Source organism: Oncorhynchus keta, chromosome 20, assembly GCF_023373465.1.
Source record: "Oncorhynchus keta strain PuntledgeMale-10-30-2019 chromosome 20, Oket_V2, whole genome shotgun sequence".
Classification (NCBI taxonomy): domain Eukaryota; kingdom Metazoa; phylum Chordata; class Actinopteri; order Salmoniformes; family Salmonidae; genus Oncorhynchus; species Oncorhynchus keta.
In genome coordinates, this window is record NC_068440.1 from 19,747,785 (window position 1) to 19,768,481 (window position 20,697).

The 20,697-nt window shown below is 45.5% G+C and overlaps 1 protein-coding gene across 1 annotated transcript in view; it reads right to left on the bottom strand.

Moving 5' to 3' along the window:
* LOC118399517 (thrombospondin type-1 domain-containing protein 7A-like) overlaps positions 1–20,697 on the bottom strand; it is a 172,999-nt gene that overhangs the window by 14,291 nt on the left and 138,011 nt on the right. Inside the window, exons 21-24 of the mRNA XM_052472247.1 lie at positions 16,155–16,300; positions 7,907–8,081; positions 5,658–5,831; positions 5,384–5,479 (exon numbers count right to left, since the gene is read on the bottom strand). Coding sequence (XP_052328207.1) covers positions 5,384–5,479; positions 5,658–5,831; positions 7,907–8,081; positions 16,155–16,300 — 591 coding nt within the window. The remainder of the gene's footprint in view (positions 1–5,383; positions 5,480–5,657; positions 5,832–7,906; positions 8,082–16,154; positions 16,301–20,697) is intronic.

Genomic DNA, 20,697 nt, shown 5'->3' on the forward strand with positions numbered 1-20,697 from the left:
ACACTAGCCATTGAGCCTTTTTTAGGACTGCTACGCAGGAGACTGCGGGGAGTGTGCTGGACAGGCATGGATGTGGTGACAGGAATTGCAGTCTCAGCATATGCAGATGATGTTTCTGTGATGGTCAGGGATGGGCAAGATATGCAGGAACTAGAGACCAGTCTGAAGGTGTACGAGGGAGCTTCATCAGCTAAGGTAAACTGGGGAAAGAGCAAAGCTCTGTTATGTGGGGCATGGGGGGATAGGGCTCCTCCTCTGCTTCCAGGGGGTTTGCAGTGGGGTTGTGAAGGGCTTAAAGTGTTGGGGGTGTACCTGGGCTCGGAGAGGTGGGTCAGCAAGAACTGGGAGGGGCTGACACAGGCAGTGGTGTCAAGACTGGCCAGGTGGAGGTGGCTCCTGTCCCAAGTGTCATATAGAGGGAGGTTGTACCACACTGATGTTGGCTGGAGGGAACCAGCATGCGCGCTGCTGAGGAGAGCTGGCGGATTAGGGTTGGACCGGCAGCTGTTCCTCATGAAGCTGGAGAGGCTGAGTACAGCAGGTCTCTCAGAGTTTTACTCTGCGGTGCTGAGGGCCTGGCAGCTGCTAAGGCCCACACGAGAAGGGGGTGTGGAGCCTGGGCAGTGGGTGTGGGAGGAGCCCTGGCCACTAACAGCTGGTTGGCACGGGTTGATCCGGGAATTGGGCAGGGGTGTCTTTTCTGTCAAATGAAAGAAACTGTAATTCATGTGTTTTCTGTGTGCACCAGGTTAATGCCATTAATGTCTCTGTTGGAATGTCTGTGTGACAGGTTGGGGGTGTTTTTTGCTGTTGGGATGTTTATAATGGGATACAGGTATTCGAGTAAGGAGAAAGAAAAATGTGTTTTGTTGAATTTTCTGTTTACTCAGGCAAAGTTAGCTATTTGGCTAACAAGGAGGAACAGGGTCAAAGGTGGGGGGATAACAGACCCTTTACTACTGTTTAATGGGACTGTTTTAGGGTTGAGTTTGAGTTCTATAAAATGATCAAATGTGTGGAGATGTTTGAGGAGATATGGTGTGTTGGGGGGGCTGTCTGTATTGCTGGGGAAGATGTTTTGTATATACGGTTGTAGGAGTATGGTACATGTATGCAGTATAGGATATAATTTTATTTATTTTTTAAATTTTATTTTAGGAGTGGGGGGTGATTTTTAAATGAATTAAGAATGTTTCAATAAAGAAAGACCAAAAGTCAAAAGTGAGACATGGATTGTGTATGTGTGCCATTCAGAGGGTGAATGGGCAAGACAAGAGATTAAAGTGCCTTTGAACGGGGTATGGTAGCAGGTGCCAGGCACAATGGTTTGTGTCGAGAACTGTAACACTGCTAGGTTTTTCACGCTTAACGGTTTTCTGTGCTTATCAAGAATGGTCCACTAGCCAAAGGACATCCAGCCAACTTGACACAACTGTGGGAAGCATTGGTGTCAACATGGACCAGCCTCCCTATGGAATGCTTTTGACACCTTGTAGAATCCACGCTCCGATGAATTAAGGTTGTTTGATATACTTAGTCTATATTTAAATATATAAACCTTAAATACACCACAATTAGCATTTCCTGCTACGCTGCAAATTTCTCTCCAACAACAGAGTGATCGAATTAAGATGTCAGATCTGTACCTTTGGTCAGGGCCTGCACTAAATAGGGAATATGCTGTCATTCCTCCACTGAATCAGTTGATTGCCCTCTCTGCTTATTAAAGTCATGTTTTGGTCTGAATCAATCTTAATCAACCAGAGTCATCACACTGGCACAATTGTAATCATTGATCAGGTAGACTAACCACAAACTGTCTGTGTGGCCATGGTACTATCAGACAATCAGCTCCTCTGATAAGCATGTCTCCGTCTCCGCCATCCATATAAATTCCCCTGCCAAGAAACAGGGAAGTCCTACAAGCTGACCAAAGCAATTACGTGTGTGTGTGAGTGCGTGCTCATTCCTAATCAATTAACTCCCGTTGTGATTCCACTTCTAATGTTGACTTTATCTCGACCTCTGAGTTATCAAGATCCAGGGAAAATTTGATTGAGAAAGAGAGGAAATGGGAAGCACCTAAGAGCATTTGGGTATCTCTCTCTCTCTCTCTCTCTCTCTCTCTCTCTCTCTCTCTCTCTCTCTCTCTCTCTCTCTCTCTCTCTCTCTCTCTCTCTCTCTCTCTCTCTCTCTCTCTCTCTCTCTCTCTCTCTCTCTCTCTCTCTCTCTCTCTCTCTCTCTCGCAAGCAAGCAAGCAAGCAACAACAACAATGGGTCCTCCAATGCTTTCCAATTCATTTCCCCTCACAGATAGCTAGCTGCTCAAGATGTCTCCTCAAACATCGAGACAAAAACACACAGTCCCATGAATTGAAGGTTTAGCAGACATACACCATCCCAGAGAGCAAGCGTACAGACACACTTAGATAAACAGGAAAGCAGACCGAGCTCTCTGGGTCTCAGATGATTTGTGTGTACTGTGGTGAGATGATGCACTCACTGCAACATGTACAACGGATACACCTTCAGATATCAAGGACAGCACTCTTGTGTCCCAAATGAAACCCTATTTCCTTCCTATGGTCTCTGATCAAAAGTAGTGCACTATTTAGGAAATAGGGGGCCATTTGGGATGTAGCCATGCCTGGGAAGGGAAGGTAGGCCCATCCCTATCTCTTTAAGTGATTGCCTCAGGGAGATTCCCTCCCATCGCCTCATCAATGCAGTGGACTGCCTCGAGGCAAAAAGAAAGGGGCTCGCTGTTTTCTCACTAGGCTTTTATTTCAACTATACTGGGGTAAATCAATATACACAAGACAAGGGTATCGGAGACAAGAGGAGGGATACCGTAGTGGTAGTGGGGGGGGGAGGACTAGACCAACTAGACCAATGGTATACAGAGTAGGAATACGGTAGTGGTGGTGAGGAAACTAGAACCGACTCACAGCTAAGTCAGTACTGCAGCCCGTCCTCTGATAAGTGTGGTTTCTATGACAACGTTGTAGGTGGCAGTAAGGACTAGGTTTGTCATTAGGAGTTAAACAGCACCACGGTAACCAGGCTGAAAGAAACAGAGGTTACCACAGCAGCCAGGGGTAAAGTATGGAGCTTAATCATTATATACAGTATATAACGTAATATAATATCTGCAACTAAGCAGACACTTTCATCCAAAGTGACTTACACAGTGCATCAGTGCTTGAAAGAATGAAAAAGGTTCCACTGCTCCCTTAAATTTGACAGTACTTCTAACCAGGCAGTCTACAATATGTACTCAAGTTTTAGAGAATGAGAGGTGCAAGGCCCAGTACTCTGCACCAGTCAGCATCGGCACACTTCAACCACTTAGCTAAATTCCTTCACTTCAACATCACCCACTTCACACCAGATGTACGTTTAGCAACACTCAGAGAGTAATCCTGGACGGGATGCCTCAAGTTATTCAGAAAAACCATACTGCCGGCAGAAAACTGCTAATCTACCAGAAGACGTCTTGAATATTAATGATGGTGATACACACACACACACACACACACACACACACACACACACACACACACACACACACACACACACACACACACACACACACACACACACCGTATGCAAATCATAAGCGGAAACCACAAGGTGTGAAAGGACGCGTTTACATCAAGGAAAAACAGGGTACATGCCAATCAACCAGTCTGATATAATATGCGTAAAATATGCAAACCATCTGGAGCGTATGTCTGTGGAATGTCTTGGCATAGGATCTATAGCATCATTATTACACGGTGAGTGGGAATTCAGGCTATATCATGATTCATGCTCACCTACCTAACAAATGCTCATGCTCATGCTCACCTACCTAACAAAAGTGTATTGAGCTGTCTAGATAAATGGATGTTAAATAAAGTTGGATTTGATATGTAATACTCTATGCCTACACACCTAACATCATATGTATAGTTTACAGAAATGTTTCATGCACTTATTCCCATTTTAGTAATTTAGCAGACACTCTTAACCAGAGTGACTTACACTTGTGCATTCATCTTAAGATAGCTAGGTGAGAAAATCACATATCACAGTCGTAGTAAGTACATTTTTCCACAAGACAATAAGTTAACAGACAAAGTCAGTGTTGCTAGTCAGTGGTTATTCATTCCTGAGGTGATTCACTGCTGAATAATACACACATCCTTTATGATAAGTGACATATCAACTGTAACTCTTCACCTCGAACCTCCGAGCTCTGAGCACCACCGAGGCAGAGGCAGCAGTCACAGACCTAAAGCTGACGTGTGACGGCCAGCAGGACTAAAACGTGTCATCGTCAAGGATTAAAACCTCCTGCACACACAATCACACACACGCTCGAAGGCATGCGCGCACACACACAGGAGCACACGCACACACACAAGCGGCCTAGGCTCCACAGTGACAGGCAGTCAGGAAGTGCTTGGAAAGCAACCTCTCTCTTCCTCGAATGAACAAACGCCACTCGCTCCGACAGGCAGAGACAGGGTTTTAAACATCCCTATTCACCTCATTCTCATCATCCACTGAGGCACCTGGAGAGAGCTGCCTTGTACTACTCATTGGATCTCATCTACATCCCACACATACATAGAGTTACAGTTGTGATTATGTAGCCACCCAATGGAGAGGCAGTGGCTGAAATCTTCTTCTACAGTAGGCTACCACTCAATACGCATCCTTATTCTAGAAGGTTTTAGGGACTTCTACTCAGCAGCATATGCAGTAGGCACATGCATAAAGAGACATGTTTAAAAGAAAGAGGTGTTGGTGGATGCATTCTGACAGGGGATGGGATGTGAGCAGCACACACACTCACACATTTGTTTTACTATCCTTGTGGGTTCCAAACAATCGATTGATTCAAAGTCTTGTTTTCCTTAACTCCAAACCCCTAACGCGAACCCTTAAATACTAACCCCAACTGGCGACCGTGTCAGTGTACATGCGCCCGGCCCACCACAGGGGTTGCTAGCGCAATGGTACAAGGACATCCCGGCCTGCCAAGCCCTCCCTTAACCCGGATGACGCTTGGTCAATATGTGCTCTGCCTTATTGGCCTCCGGGTCGCAGCTGGCTGCAGCACACGGAATCGAACCCGGATCTATAGTGACCCCTCAAACACCGCGATGCAGTGCCTTAGACCTCTGCGACTCTCGGGAGGCCCTCCCTAACCCTAATTCTAACTCTAACCCCAACCCTAAACCTAACCCCTAAGCCTAAAATATACTTTTTCCCTTGCAGGGGCTGGCTAAATGTTCCCACTTGTCTGAATTTTCCTTGTTTTACTTAACTTCTTAGGACATTTCTGGGCCCCACAAGGATAGTAAAACCAAACACACGCACACGCATTCTGTACCTGTGACATTTAATCCATCAGATCTCTGACACCAGACCAGTCGAGAGGAGCTTCTCCACGCTCCTGTCATCCACTTGTACTCATAACACTGGCCCTCTGTAGTGGGAGGAGAGATATGGGTCAGTACAGACATACTTCATATTACATAGCATGAAGGGACAAATGCACATTTGTGCATGCGTGTGTGTGCGTGTGCGTGTGTGTGTGTGTGTGTGTGTGTGTGTGTGTGTGTGTGTGTGTGTGTGTGTGTGTGTGTGTGTGTGTATAGACTGACCAGTGCAGGGCCGGGCTTCCCACTCCTGTTCTGGACACTGCAGTAGGTTCTCTGGCTCCTGGGCCAGCACGGCTCTGGATCTGACCTGCACTGAGCCGAAACCCAGGTCATCTCCACTGACACAGCTCAGCTGACACGGGCTCCACACTGTCCAGTCAGTCAGGTAGCAGTCACCTGTACATAAACACACAGTACATAACTTACAACACATTTAGCTGTACACAGTTGAAAACTTACAGTACTATATGAGACGTTACTGTTAAGCATGTAACCTAACCAAAAATATGGCTTCAGTATCTATCCTGGTCATATCACAAAATTCCTGGCCCTGGCACTACACAATTATAATGGGAAACTTGAATTTGGTTTTGTCACGCCCTGACCTTAGAGAGACGTTTTATTTCTCTATTTGGTTAGGTCAGGGCGTGATTTGGGGTGGGTATTCTATGTTGTCTATTTCTTTGTTTTGGCCGAGTATGGTAGACAGAGGCAGCTGTCTATCGTTGTCTCTGATTAGGAATCATACTTAGGTAGCCTTTCTTCCACCTGTGTTTGTGGGGTGTTATTTTCTGTTTAGTCTCTGTTACATGACAGAACTGTTCGCTTTTGTTTTGTTACTTTGTTAGAGTGTTTTTTGATGATAAAAAAAGTCATGAACACTTTTCACGCTGCGCGTTGGTCCACTCCTTCCGAGTGGAGCCGTTACAGGTTTGGATGTCATCCTTTTTCCACACGGATTGTCACCAGGCAGACTTTTCAGATTTCCTCAGAGAATTCTCTTTTTGTTAAAGAGGTTTAATAAACCCTACCCCTGATAAAGTTTAGAAGATCAACGTTCTCAAATATTTCCCCAACAGAGCCAGATCACATTTTTCATCATCCCCTATTCTACATTGATTCAGGGTGTTCTCAGAAAACAGGCCGATTCCCATTAAGAATAGGTCAGAGCAATTCATTCATTCATCCTGTTGTAGTGACAGAGAGGAACTGAGCACACGTCTAAATACTAATTAGTCATAAAGCCGTCAGGTCCAAGGAGGCCTAATCCTCCTTACGATGCTCTGCTGTCTGTGTCAGGTGTCAGGCATGGTGGGGCCATGGACTGAGATACAATCAGGCAGGGGGAGGCTTGGGTGTGATGAGGCAGAGGAGGGGGAGAGAGGTGATTTCTGGTGGGGTTTCATGTGGAGAGGGAGGGGACACCTGGATGAAGTACCTGTCTGATATCTGCCTGAGCTAAACCACTGGAGATTAGGGCTGACTATGTAGATAGGTAATTTAGTAGGCCACAGGCATAGGGTTTGTGGGATGTGAATGAGGGCAATGCATGGTAGAATAGCAGGGAAGTAGGCTACAAAGATGACTTTGACTACACATGTCCACAACTACCAAAAGCATCACTCTGGACACACACACACACACACACACACACACACACACACACACACACACACACACACACACACACACACACAATTTTCTGCTGCATGAGCTGGTGTCCTAACGCTCTACTTCTGCTACACTGGAGCTGTCAAAATGGGACATTGGATATGTCATTAATAGGCTTTGGCAAAAAAGGAAATATGGAACTGTAAAAATTCACACTAGTCGCTTTCAGATCCGCTTTTTTCCCTTTCCCTCTGAAATGTATGACGTCGAAAGGTTTATATTCAGAGAAAATCTCCACTCTCATGTCATTGGAGATGAAGAAATCATGTAATCATATAATCAGATTTGAGAATACTCACTTTACTAGCTTGTTGGATTCAGGTGTTGGTGGGCTCACTAGCACCAGCCTCTGAGCATCTGAACATCCAATCCTCATTGCCTACAGTCAGTGACAACTGCTCCTAACAGATTCATGCTATGAGAGAGCTGGGCTAGAATATATCACAACTAGGACCATATAAATGTATCTTAGCATATCTGCTGATGAATGTGACTTAATGGCAGTAGTGAACTCAGGTCAGCCTAAAAGGAACCGCAAAATGTTTCTGCATAGTTAGTAAATAACGTTGAAGGACAAGGGGCTTTCTCGTCCAGATAAAGCTAGAAAAATCTACGGAACACCATTAATGTTACACATTGAACTGTCTACATCGTAGATTAGAAGGATGCTCAAAGGTGAATCTTTACTGACCAGAGGGTCAGGTGTTTTTCCAGGTCAGATCTGGGCTGCCTCTTATCTAGGGACAGGGTCCACTGTCAAGGACTCTGTTTCATCAGTCATTGCAGGCCAAGTTATTTACCTGGACAGGGCGAGGTGCAGGGTTCTTCCAGGGTGACCCGTTTGTCTCGGTCTACCGAGGGCTCCAGGTTTCCACACATCTCATCATCCACCAGGCTGCCCTCTTCCTGGCCAGACCCGTCCGACACAAAGCAAGACACGTTACGGAACCGCAGCCCTTCTCCGCACCTCGCACCCTAGACGATAAACAGAGAGAATAATACAGGTTCAAATACACCTCCATAGATATTTCATTTTGTGTCACAGATTGCCATTTAGTTCAATGACTCGGGTTTGTGCCACAAGAATGTGTTAGCCCTCTGAGCTATAGCCTAGGCATTAGCTTGGGAAGCTAACACAGGTCTTCAGGTCTCAGGCAAGGTTACCTACCAAGTGAGCTAGGTTCACTGAACCACGTCCCTTACATCTATACATTCACACAGAGCTGGTCTGCTGTGTAGAGAACATCCAACAGTTACAGTTCAGAGTGTCAGTGTCTGTCAAGGCCATGGCATTGATCTTTGATTTGTCAGAAATTGCTGCTCTAGGATTGTGCTGTAGGCTGCTAATGAGCTACTGTCTGCTGTCAGAAAACCCAGCAGCAGGAGAAAACAGCCCAGAACAAAGGAGTGTCAACGTTCCCTCACTCTGCAATATAGAATACAGTGCCGTCTGTCAAAAATATAGATGCTTCTGGCAAATAAGAGGGAAAGAAATAGAAAGAGGCTTCGACAGAGAAAGAGGCTTGGACAGAGAAAGGCTTAGACAGAGAAAGAGGCTTAGACAGAGAAAGAGGCTTGGACAGAGAAAGAGGCTTAGACAGAGAAAGAGGCTTAGACAGAGAAAGAGGCTTAGACAGAGAAAGAGGCTTAGACAGAGAAAGAGTCTTAGACAGAGAAAGGCTTAGACAGAGAAAGAGGCTTAGACAGAGAAAGAGGCTTAGACAGAGAAAGAGGCTTAGACAGAGAAAGAGGCTTAGACAGAGAAAGAGTCTTAGACAGAGAAAGAGGCTTAGACAGAGAAAGAGGCTTAGACAGAGAAAGAGTCTTAGACAGAGAAAGGCTTAGACAGAGAAAGACTTAGACAGAGAAAGAGGTACAGACAGAGAAAGAGGCTTAGACAGAGAAAGAGGCTTAGACAGAGAAAGAGGCATAGACAGAGAAAGAGGCTTAGACAGAGAAAGAGGCTTAGACAGAGAAAGAGGCTTAGACAGAGAAAGAGGCTTAGACAGAGAAAGAGGCTTAGACAGAGAAAGAGTCTTAGACAGAGAAAGAGGCTTAGACAGAGAAAGAGGCTTAGACAGAGAAAGAGTCTTAGACAGAGAAAGGCTTAGACAGAGAAAGACTTAGACAGAGAAAGAGGTACAGACAGAGAAAGAGGCTTAGACAGAGAAAGAGGCTTAGACAGAGAAAGAGGTACAGACAGAGAAAGAGGCTTAGACCGAGAAAGAGGCTTAGACAGAGAAAGAGGCCTAGACAGAGAAAGAGGCTTAGACAGAGAAAGAGGCTTAGACAGAGAAAGAGGCTTAGACAGAGAAAGGCTTAGACAGAGAAAGAGGCTTAGACAGAGAAAGAGGCTTAGAGAGAGAAAGAGGCTTAGAGAGAGAAAGAGGCTTAGACAGAGAAAGAGGCTTAGACAGAGAAAGAGGCTTAGACAGAGAAAGAGAAAGAGGGCTTAGACAGAGAAAGAAGAGAGAAAGAGGCTTAGACAGAGAAAGAGTCTTAGACAGAGAAAGAGTCTTAGACAGAGAAAGAGTCTTAGACAGAGAAAGAGTCTTAGAAGAGAAAGACTTAGACAGAGAAAGAGTACAGACAGAGAAAGAGGCTTAGACCGAGAAAGAGCTTAGACAGAGAAAGAGGCCAGACAGAGAAAGAGGCTTAGACAGAGAAAAAGCTTAGACAGAGAAAGAGGCATAGACAGAGAAAGGCTTAGACAGAGAAAGTGGCTTAGACAGAGAAAGAGTCTTAGACAGAAAAAGTCTTAGACAGAAAAGACTTAGACAGAGAAAGAGGTACAGACAGAGAAAGACGAGAAAGAGGCTTAGACAGAGAAAGAGGCCTAGACAGAGAAAGAGGCTTAGACAGAGAAAGAGGCTTAGACAGAGAAAGAGGCTTAGACAGAGAAAGGCTTAGACAGAGAAAGTGGTTAGAGAGAGAAAGAGGCTTAGAGAGAGAAAGAGGCTTAGAGAGAGAAAGAGGCATAGACAGAGAAAGAGACTTAGACAGAGAAAGGCTTAGACAGAGAAAGTGGCTTAGACAGAGAAAGTGGCTTAGACAGAGAAAGAGGTACAGACAGAGAAAGAGGTACAGACAGAGAAAGAGGCTTAGACAGAGAAAGAGGCTAGACAGAGAAAGAGGTACAGACAGAGAAAGAGGTACAGACAGAAAGAGGCTTAGACAGAGAAAGAGGCTTAGACAGAGAAAGGGCTTAGATAGAGAAAGAGGTACAGACAGAGAAAGAGGTACAGACAGAGAAAGAGGCTTAGACAGAGAAAGAGGCTTAGACAGAGAAAGAGGTAAAGACAGAGAAAGAGGTACAGACAGAGAAACAGGTGCAGACAGAGAAAGAGGTACAGACAGAGAAACAGGTGCAGACAGAAAAAAGGTACAGACAGAGAAGGAGGTGCAGACAAAGAAAAAGGTACAGACAGAGACAGAGGTACAGACAGAGACAGAGGTACAGACAGAGAATGATGCAGACAGACAGAGGTACAGACAGAGAAAGAGGTGCAGACAGAGAAAGAGGCTTAGACAGAGAAAGATACAGACAAGGGGTACAGACAGAGAAACAGGTGCAGACAGAGAAAGAGGTACAGACAGAGAAAGAGGTGCAGACAGAGAAACAGGTGCAGACAGAGAAAGAGGTACAGACAGAGAAACAGGTGCAGACAGAGAAAAAGGTACAGAAGAAGGAGGTGCAGACAAAGAAAAATTACAGACAGAGACAGAGGTACAGACAGAGACAGAGGTACAGACAGAGAAAGAGGTGCAGACAGACAGAGGTACAGACAGAGAAAGAGGTGCAGACAGAGAAAGAGGCTTAACAGAGAAAGAGGTACAGACAGAGAGGGGTAGACAGAGAAACAGGTGCAGACAGAGAAAGAGGTACAGACAGAGAAAAGGTGCTTGGTGCAGACAAAGAAAGAGGTACAGACAGAGAGAGGCTTAGACAGAGAAAGGCTTAGACAGGGAAAGAGGCTTAGACAGAGAAAGTGGCTTATTTACAGACAGAGAAAGAGGTACAGACAGAGAAAGGCTTAGACAGAAAGGCTTCAGACAGAGAATGTGGCTTAGACAGAGAAAGAGGCTTAGACAGAGAAAGAGACTTAGACAGAGAAAGAGACTTAGACAGAGAAAGTGGCTTAGACAGAGAAAGAGGCTTAGACAGAGAAAGAGGTATAGACAGAGAAAGAGGTACAGACAGAGAAAGAGGCTTAGACAGAGAAAGAGGCTTAGACAGAGAAAGAGGCCTAGACAGAGAAAGAGGCTTAGACAGAGAAAGAGGCTTAGACAGAGAAAGAGGCTTAGACAGAGAAAGGCTTAGACAGAGAAAGAGGCTTAGACAGAGAAAGAGGTACAGACAGAGAAAGAGGTACAGACAGAGAAAGAGGTGCAGACAGAGAAAGAGGTGCAGACAGAGAAAGAGGTGCAGACAGAGAAAGAGGTGCAGACAGAGAAAGAGGTGCAGACAGAGAAAGAGGTGCAGACAGAGAAAGAGGTGCAGAAAAAGAAAGAGGTGCAGACAAAGAAAGAGGTACAGACAGAGAAAGAGGTACAGACAGAGAAAGAGGTGCAGACAGAGAAAGAGGTGCAGACAAAGAAAGAGGTACAGACAGAGAAAGAGGTACAGACAGAGAAAGAGGCTTAGACAGAGAAAGAGGCTTAGACAGAAAGAGGCTTAGACAGAGAAAGAGGTACAGACAGAGAAGAGAGGTGCAGACAGAGAAAGAGGCTTAGACAGAGAAAGTTGTACAGACAGAGAAACAGGTGCAGACAGAGAAAGAGGTACAGACAGAGAAAGGGGTGCAGACAGAGAAAGGGTGCAGACAAAGAAAGATACAGACAGAGAAAGAGGCTTAGACAGAGAAAGAGGCTTAGACAGACCTTAGACAGAAAATAGACAGAGAAAAGGCTTAGACAGAGAGAGGCTTAGACAGAGAAAGAGGCTTAGACAGAGAAAGAGGCCTAGTCAAGAAAGCTAGACAGAGAAAGAGGGCCTAGACAGAGAAAGAGGCTTAGACAGAGAAAGAGGCTTAGACAGAGAAAGAAGCTTAGACAGAGAAAGAGGCTTCGAGAGAGAAAGAGGCTTAGACAGAGAAAGAGACTTAGACAGAGAAAGGCTTAGACAGAGAAAGTGGCTTAGACAGAGAAAGACTTAGACAGAGAAAGAGGTACAGACAGAGAAAGAGGTACAGACAGAGAAAGAGGTACAGACAGAGAAAGAGGCTTAGACAGAGAAAGAACTTAGACAGAGAAAGAGGCTTAGATAGAAAAAGAGGTACAGACAGAGAAAGAGGTACAGACAGAGAAAGAGGTCAGACAGAGAAAGAGGCTTAGACAGAGAAAGAGGTAAAGACAGAGAAAGAGGTACAGACAGAGAAACAGGTGCAGACAGAGAAAGAGGTACAGACAGAGAAAGAGGTACAGACAGAGAAAGAGGTGCAGACAGAGAAAGAGGTGCAGACCACAGACAAAGAAAGAGGTACAGACAGATAAAGAGGTACAGACAGAGAAACAGGTGCAGACAGAGAAAAAGGTACAGACAGAGAAGGAGGTGCAGAACAGACAGAGACAGAGGTACAGACAGAGACAGAGGTATAGACAGAGAAAGAGGTGCAGACAGACAGAGGTACAGACAGAGAAAGAGGTGCAGACAGAGAAAGAGGCTTAGACAGAGAAAGAGGTACAGACAGAGAGGGGTACAGACAGAGAAACAGGTGCAGACAGAGAAAGAGGTACAGACAGAGAAAAGGTGCAGACAGAGAAAGAGGTGCAGACAAAGAAAGAGGTACAGACAGAGAAAGAGGTACAGACCTAGACAGAGAAATCTTAGACAGAGAAAGAGGCTTAGACAGAGAAAGTGGCTTAGACAGATAAGAGGTACAGACAGAGAAAGATTACAGACAGAGAAATTAGACAGAGAAAGGCTTAGACAGAGAAATTTAGACAGAGAAAGAGGCTTAGACAGAGAAAGAGACTTAGACAGAGAAAGGCTTAGACAGAGAAATTTAGACAGAGAAAGAGGCTTAGACAGAGAAAGAGGTACAGACGGAGAAAGAGGTACAGACAGAGAAAGAGGCTTAGACATTAGACAGAGAAAGAGGCTTAGACAGAGAAAGAGGCTTAGATAAAGAAAGAGGTTACAGACAGAGAAAGAGGCTTAGACAGAGAAAGAGGCTTAGACAGAGAAAGAGGTACAGACAGAGAAACAGGTACAGACAGAGAAAGAGGTACAGACAGAGAAAGAACAGACAGAGAAAAGGTGCAGACAGAGAAAGAGGTACAGACAGAGAAAGAGGTGCAGACAGAAAAGAGGTGCAGAAAAAGAAAGAGTGCAGACAAAGAAAGAGGTACAGACAGAGAAAGAGGTACAGACAGAGAAAGAGGTGCAGACAGAGAAAGAGGTGCAGACAAAGAAAGAGGTACAGACAGAGAAAGAGGTACAGACAGAGAAAGAGGCTTAGACAGAGAAAGAGGCTTAGACAGAGAAAGAGGCTTAGACAGAGAAAGAGGCTTAGACAGAGAAAGTTGTACAGACAGAGAAACAGGTGCAGACAGAGAAAGAGGTACAGACAGAGAAAGGGGTGCAGACAGAGAAAGAGGTGCAGACAAAGAAAGAGGTACAGACCTTAGACAGAGAAAGAGGCTTAGACAGACAAAGAGGCTTAGACAGAGAAAGGGGCTTAGACAGAGAAAGAGGCTTAGACAGAGAGAGGCTTAGACAGAGAAAGAGGCTTAGAGAGAGAAAGAGGCTTAGACAGAGAAAGAGGCCTAGACAGAGAAAGAGGGCCTAGACAGAGAAAGAGGCTTAGACAGAGAAAAAGGCTTAGACAGAGAAAGAGGCTTAGACAGAGAAAGAGGCTTAGACAGAGAAAGAGGCTTAGACAGAGAAAGAGGCTTTTAGACAGAGAAAGAGGCTTTTAGACAGAGAAAGTCCAGAGAAAGAGGCTTAGACAGAGAAAGAGGCTTAGACTCTTAGACAGAGAAAGACTTAGACAGAGAAAGAGGTACAGACAGAGGAAGAGCCTTAGACAGAGAAAGAGGCTTAGACCCTAGACAGAGAAAGAGGCTTAGACAGAGAAAGAGGCTTTTAGACAGAGAAAGAGGCTTTTAGACAGAGAAAGAGGAACAGAGAAAGAGGCTTAGACAGAGAAAGAGGCTTAGACAGAGAAAGAGGCTTAGACAGAGAAAGTCTTAGACAGAGAAAGTGGCTTAGAGAGAAAGAGGCTTAGACAGAGAAAGGCTTAGACAGAGAAAGTGGCTTAGACAGAGAAAGAGGCTTAGACAGAGAAAGAGGCTTAGATAGAGAAAGAGGTACAGACAGAGAAAGAGGTACAGACTACAGACAGAGAAAGAGGTGCAGACAGGCTTAGACAGAGAAAGAACAGACAGAGAAACAGGTACAGACAGAGAAAGAGGTACAGACAGAGAAAGAGATGCAGACAGAGAAAGAGGTGCAGACAAAGAAAGAGGCTTAGACAGAGAAAGAGGTACAGACAGAGAAAGAGGTACAGACAGAGAAACAGGTGCAGACAGAGAAAGAGGTACAGAAAAAGAAAGGGTCAGAGAAAGAGGTGCAGACAAAGAAAAAGGTACAGACTCTACAGAAAAAGAGGTGCAGACAGAGAAAGAGGTGCAGACAGAGAAAGAGGTGCAGACAGAGAAAGTGGTGCAGACAGAGACAGAGGTACAGACAGAGACAGAGGTGCAGACAGAGAAAGAGGCTTAGCTCCAGAGAAAGAACAGACAGAGAAAGAGTACAGACAGAGAAAGAGGCTTAGACAGAGACAGAGGTACAGACAGAGAAAGAGGTGCAGACAGAGAAAGAGGTACAGACAGAGAAAGAGGTGCAGACAGAGAAAGAGGTGCAGACAGAGACAGAGGTACAGACAGAGACAGAGCAGACAGAGACAGAGGCTTAGACTAGACAGAGAAAGAGGCCAGAGAAAGAGGCTTAGACAGAGACAGAGGTGCAGACAGAGAAAGAGGTACAGACAGAGAAAGAGGTACAGACCAGACAGAGAAAGAGGTGCAGACAGAGAAAGAGGTGCAGACAGAGAAAGAGGTGCAGACAGAGAAAGAGGTGCAGACAGAGAAAGAGGTACAGACAGAGAAAGAGGTACAGACAGAGAAACAGTACAGAAAGAAAGAGGCTTAGACAGAGAAAGAGGCACAGACAAAGAAAGTCCTCTAGACAGAGCTCAGACAGAGAAACAGGTACAGACAGAGAAAGAACCAGGCGGCTTAGACAGAGACAGAGTACAGACAGAGAAACAGGTCCTAGACAGAGAAAGAGGCTTAGACAGAGACAGATAGACAGAGAAAGAGGTGCAGACAGAGAAAGAGACAGAGACAGAGGGCAGACAGAGAAAGAGGTGCAGACAGAGAAAGAGTCCAGACAGAGAAAGAGGTACAGACAGAGAAAGAGGTGCAGACAGAGAAAGAGGTGCAGACAGAGAAAGAGGTGCAGACAGAGAAAGAGGAACAGAGACAGAGGCTTAGACAGAGAAAGAGGTGCAGACAGAGAAAGAGGTCAGACAGAGAAAGAGGTGCAGACAGAGAAAGAGGTACAGACAGAGAAAGAGGTGCAGACAGAGAAAGGGGTGCAGACAGAGAAAGAGGTGCAGACAGAGAAAGAGGTACAGACAGAGAAAGAGGTACAGACAGAGACAGAGGTACAGACAGAGAAAGAGGTATAGAAAGAGAAAGAGGTGCAGACAGACAAAGAGGTGCAGACAGAGAAAGAGGTGCAGACAGAGAAAGAACAGACAGAGAAAGAGGTACAGACAGAGAAAGAGGTGCAGACAGAGAAAGAGGTGCAGACAGAGAAAGAGGTGCAGACAGAGAAAGAGGTGCAGACAGAGAAAGAGGTGCAGACAGAGAAAGAGGCACAGAGACAAAACATGTGTGAGAGAAAGATGGAAAGGGAGGCAGAGAGAGAAACAGAAACCCATACAGAGACAGAGGCACAGACAAAACAGAAAGTGTGTGAGAAAGCGGGAAAGAGAGAGAGCAAGAGAGAAAGAAGTGAGAGGTAGAACACTGTCTCACCTCAGACTTGCACTCTGACCAGGGGCTGTATCTCCATTGGTAGCATGGTCTGACAGGGCAAGGCTTCCACTGTTCCCTCTGACGGGGGCAGGTTCGCCCATCACCCTGGGGCACCTGAAGCATCGTTCTCCTGCGCCACAGCTTCCCTGTAGAGAAAGGTGTTATTTCACACTTCTGTCTCTCAAGTGGATGATTGAGAGTCCAAGGCCCTGTGCAAAATCAAATTAGGTTATGTGATTTTCTAGATAGTCAACAAAATGATTTATCGTGGCGGAAACAAAAATAAAGTCCACTGCATTTCAATGAAACATGCATAGTTGTTGTGCTGGGAAAATATATATTTTCTCGACATAAAAAAAAAACAGATTCCAGATATGTGGTCCTCAAACCGTCTTGATTGAATAGAGCCTTGTTAAAGACTGGGAGTGCCTTTTAAGCTATTTAAGTAGAGAAAGGGGTGTTATGATAACAGCATCATAGATGCCCCCAGATATACTAATGTATATGACTCATATCCAGTTCCATCACAATGATCTGGGGCTCTTTCAGGGGCTTCACTGTAAAAGATCACTATCACGTTACACCACTATTTCAGGTAACTTCAGCTCCTCTAGCTCTCTCTAGAGAGGAACCTCTCTCTCTCTCTCTCTCTCTCTTCCCCCCTATTTAAAGTGGAATTTTAAAAAATGAAATCGGAGAGACTGTGTAATATCAGGGGGGTGTCAGGAGAAGGGGTAAGGGGGACAGGAAGGAATGCTCCTTCTACCCAAAATGCGTGTTAAGTGAGGTACCCGGGGGATAGACGTGACACAATTCTGTCAATTAGCTGGTGTCTAATGGGAAACTATCCCAAGATGATATAATACATTCATGTTCAGTAATGCATACCACTTGAAAAGCCACCACAGAAAATAAACTAAACTATGAGAACTATGAAAATTGAATAACAAAAAAGCTCACTGTCAGATATTACAATAGCAATTCAGATTCCATTGTTCATAGGGCTAGGGTTATAGTAGAGCCATAGTAGAGTAGTGTCTCCACCCAGTTTGGATCACACTCCCCTTACTACTATTGTAACTTGCTGCAACATCCTATCAGACATTATAGTCTGTCATCTGATCTAACAACCCTAAAGGCCAACTCCATCCATCCAAAACACTAGCCTAGGACCATCCATCCACAGTGCTTGCCTATAAGCCCATTCATTCTAACCAGGTATTTAACTCCTAAAGGTTAATTGTCCTGTGTATTTCCTTCACAGGCACAATTACTCCCCTCCTAACTCAACGGAATTAATCATATTGACATTTTATAAAGCCCTTTTTACAACAGCATTTGTAACAAAGTGCTTTGTAAATACCCAGCCGAAAACACAAAAGAACAATCAATGCAGAAGAAGAAGCACAGTGGCTAGGAAAATTCCCTAGAAGATAGGTACCTTGTAAGAAGGCTAGAGAGGAACCAGGGTCAGAGGAGTGGCCAGTCCTCTACTATTGCTCCACTAGAGAGGAACCAGGCTCAGAGGAGTGGCCAGTCCTCTACTATAGCTCCACTAGAGAGGAACCAGTCTCAGACGAGTGACCAGTCCTCTACTATTGCTCCACTAGAGATGAACCATGCTCAGAGGAGTGACCAGTCCTCTACTATAGCTCCACTAGAGAGGAACCAGGCTCAGAGGAGTGACCAGTCCTCTACTATAGCTCCACTAGAGAGGAACCAGGCTCAGAGGAGTGACCAGTCCTCTACTATAGCTCCACTAGAGAGGAACCAGGCTCAGAGGAGTGACCAGTCCTCTACTATAGCTCCACTAGAGAGAACCAGGCTCAGAGGAGTGGCCAGTCCTCTACTATTGCTCCACTAGAGATGAACCATGCTCAGAGGAGTGACCAGTCCTCTACTATAGCTCCACTAGAGAGGAACCAGGCTCAGAGGAGTGACCAGTCCTCTACTATAGCTCCACTAGAGAGAACCAGGCTCAGAGGAGTGACCAGTCCTCTACTATAGCTCCACTAGAGAGGAACCAGGCTCAGAGGAGTGACCAGTCCTCTACTATAGCTCCAATAGAGAGGAACCAGGCTCAGAGGAGTGACCAGTCCTCTACTATAGCTCCACTAGAGAGGAACCAGGCTCAGAGGAGTGACCAGTCCTCTACTATAGCTCCACTAGAGAGGAACCAGGCTCAGAGGAGTGACCAGTCCTCTACTATAGCTCCACTAGAGAGGAACCAGGCTCAGAGGAGTGACCAGTCCTCTACTATAGCTCCACTAGAGAGAACCAGGCTCAGAGGAGTGACCAGTCCTCTACTATAGCTCCACTAGAGATGAACCAGGCTCAGAGGAGTGACCAGTCCTCTACTATAGCTCCACTAGAGATGAACCAGGCTCAGAGGAGTGACCAGTCCTCTACTATAGCTCCAATAGAGAGGAACCAGGCTCAGAGGAGTGACCAGTCCTCTACTATAGCTCCAATAGAGAGGAACCAGGCTCAGAGGAGTGACCAGTTCTCTACTATAGCTCCAATAGAGAGGAACCAGGCTCAGAGGAGTGACCAGTCCTCTACTATAGCTCCAATAGAGAGGAACCAGGCTCAGAGGAGTGACCAGTTCTCTACTATAGCTCCAATAGAGAGGAACCAGGCTCAGAGGAGTGACCAGTTCTCTACTATAGCTCCAATAGAGAGGAACCAGGCTCAGAGGAGTGACCAGTTCTCTACTATAGCTCCAATAGAGAGGAACCAGGCTCAGAGGAGTGACCAGTCCTCTACTATACTCCTACATACTCCTATAACAATTGTCATAAATCTGCCGTAGATGTAATTTATATTGTCTCCATGTGTCAGTGTTATTTTCTCTACAGCTGACTGCACACGCACAGGGCCTGGGAGGCCTTTTCTACTCCTTAATGTTGAACACAATTACAACAGAGTCCCCCAGGCCTGGCTTAGCCTGCAGCTACTCTCTATTCTCACACATCTGCCAATTCATCTTCTGGTGAACCCACTGTGATGCATGCCACGATGCTTTCCCCATAGAGAGAATTGTGCTGCCCCCATAGAGGGTCTCTCCTTCCTTCAGAGATTTTTATGCCCGTGAAACCATGAGAGAAATAAACTCCCAGTTCTTTTTAATCAGCAGTTAGGGTTTTCTTGAGATTTTCTCATGTGTGCTTTGTTTCAGCGGTGGTTCGACTCAAACGGCGGTTTGCTATTGCATGCACCCATGGTAAGTATTATTCTCCAATGGGGTTTGGATTCTTTGCTCTCTGGGGCTGTCTCTCTACTCCCTCGACGGGTGGTCTACTGACAGCGGTGAGTTTGGGGGTGAGGAGCAGTGTGTGACTGGGTGGGCCGCTGGGTAAGGGTGAAGAGCTAGTGCCAGATGTCACTATCAGTGTTTGGCCGAGGAACACACGTGGCTGTGATTATCTATGCACACAGGTCTGATATGCCCCGGGAAACTGTGTGTGTGTGTGTGTGTGTGTGTGTGTGTGTGTGTGTGTGTGTGTGTGTGTGTGTGTGTGTGTGTGTGTGTGTGTGTGTGTGTGTGTGCGCGCGTCAGACCTGGGTTCAAGTATGTGTAATTGAGTATTTGTTATGAAATAGTTATTTTCTGTGTATTTGAGTATAATCAAATAATGTGACTACTTCTATTGAAAGTATCTGAAAGTATTCTCAAATACTTTCCCTTAATAACAATATTTGAATGCATGAGTTAGTGTATTTGAATATTTTCAAATCAGTGCGATATGAAAACACATATGTGTGCACGAGTGCCTGAGCGTGCATTTGTGTGTGTTTTCACATCGCAGTTATTGATACGACACATTGGTGCATCCAGGTGTCTCCATTTCCTTTAGAAAAAAAACATAACCTGCAATTCCTGGCTCAGAAACAGATATTAGTTACTCAATGTAACCATGTCCTGCCATCCGACATAGAGGTAAAAAAAATCTACTCCAGGATGAAAAGGAGTGAGTGTGAGAACATGTTCTCTTCCTCTCCTCTTCCTGTGGTTCACCTGCTGCTACTCTATCCCTCTTTCCTGTGAAAATTCCTCACTTTGCCTGAGGACAGATTAAGGGCAATCACAGTAGCTAGAGCCTGTATTGGTTTCACATCTAATCCTGTATTTGCTTTCTGCCCAACTACGACACTGGCCAGTGCTCTGAAGGACTCCTGAATCCTGGAGTGGTCCCTCAGGCCCAGAGCACACAGGCTTAATGGACCGCCAATCAATCCTCTGATCCTATAGAATTACACATGAGGACATCATCATCCCTCCCCCTCCTTCTCTTCCCCATCCCTCTCCCCCTCATACCTCTCTCCGTTGGTTTAAGGCTCACAATCGTTTCCCTCTCACATCATAAAACATTTCCCATTTCAGCCATTACCCTGGAGAGGAGAGGTTCTGGTTGTTTCTGAGCTGTGAGTGGTGCTGGGAGCTGATCAGCAGCACTGTGAACCTGCAGCGCTATGAGCAATGAACAATGATCCACAGACTAACCACCGTGCCTGCAAATCCACACCCTATATTACAATATAG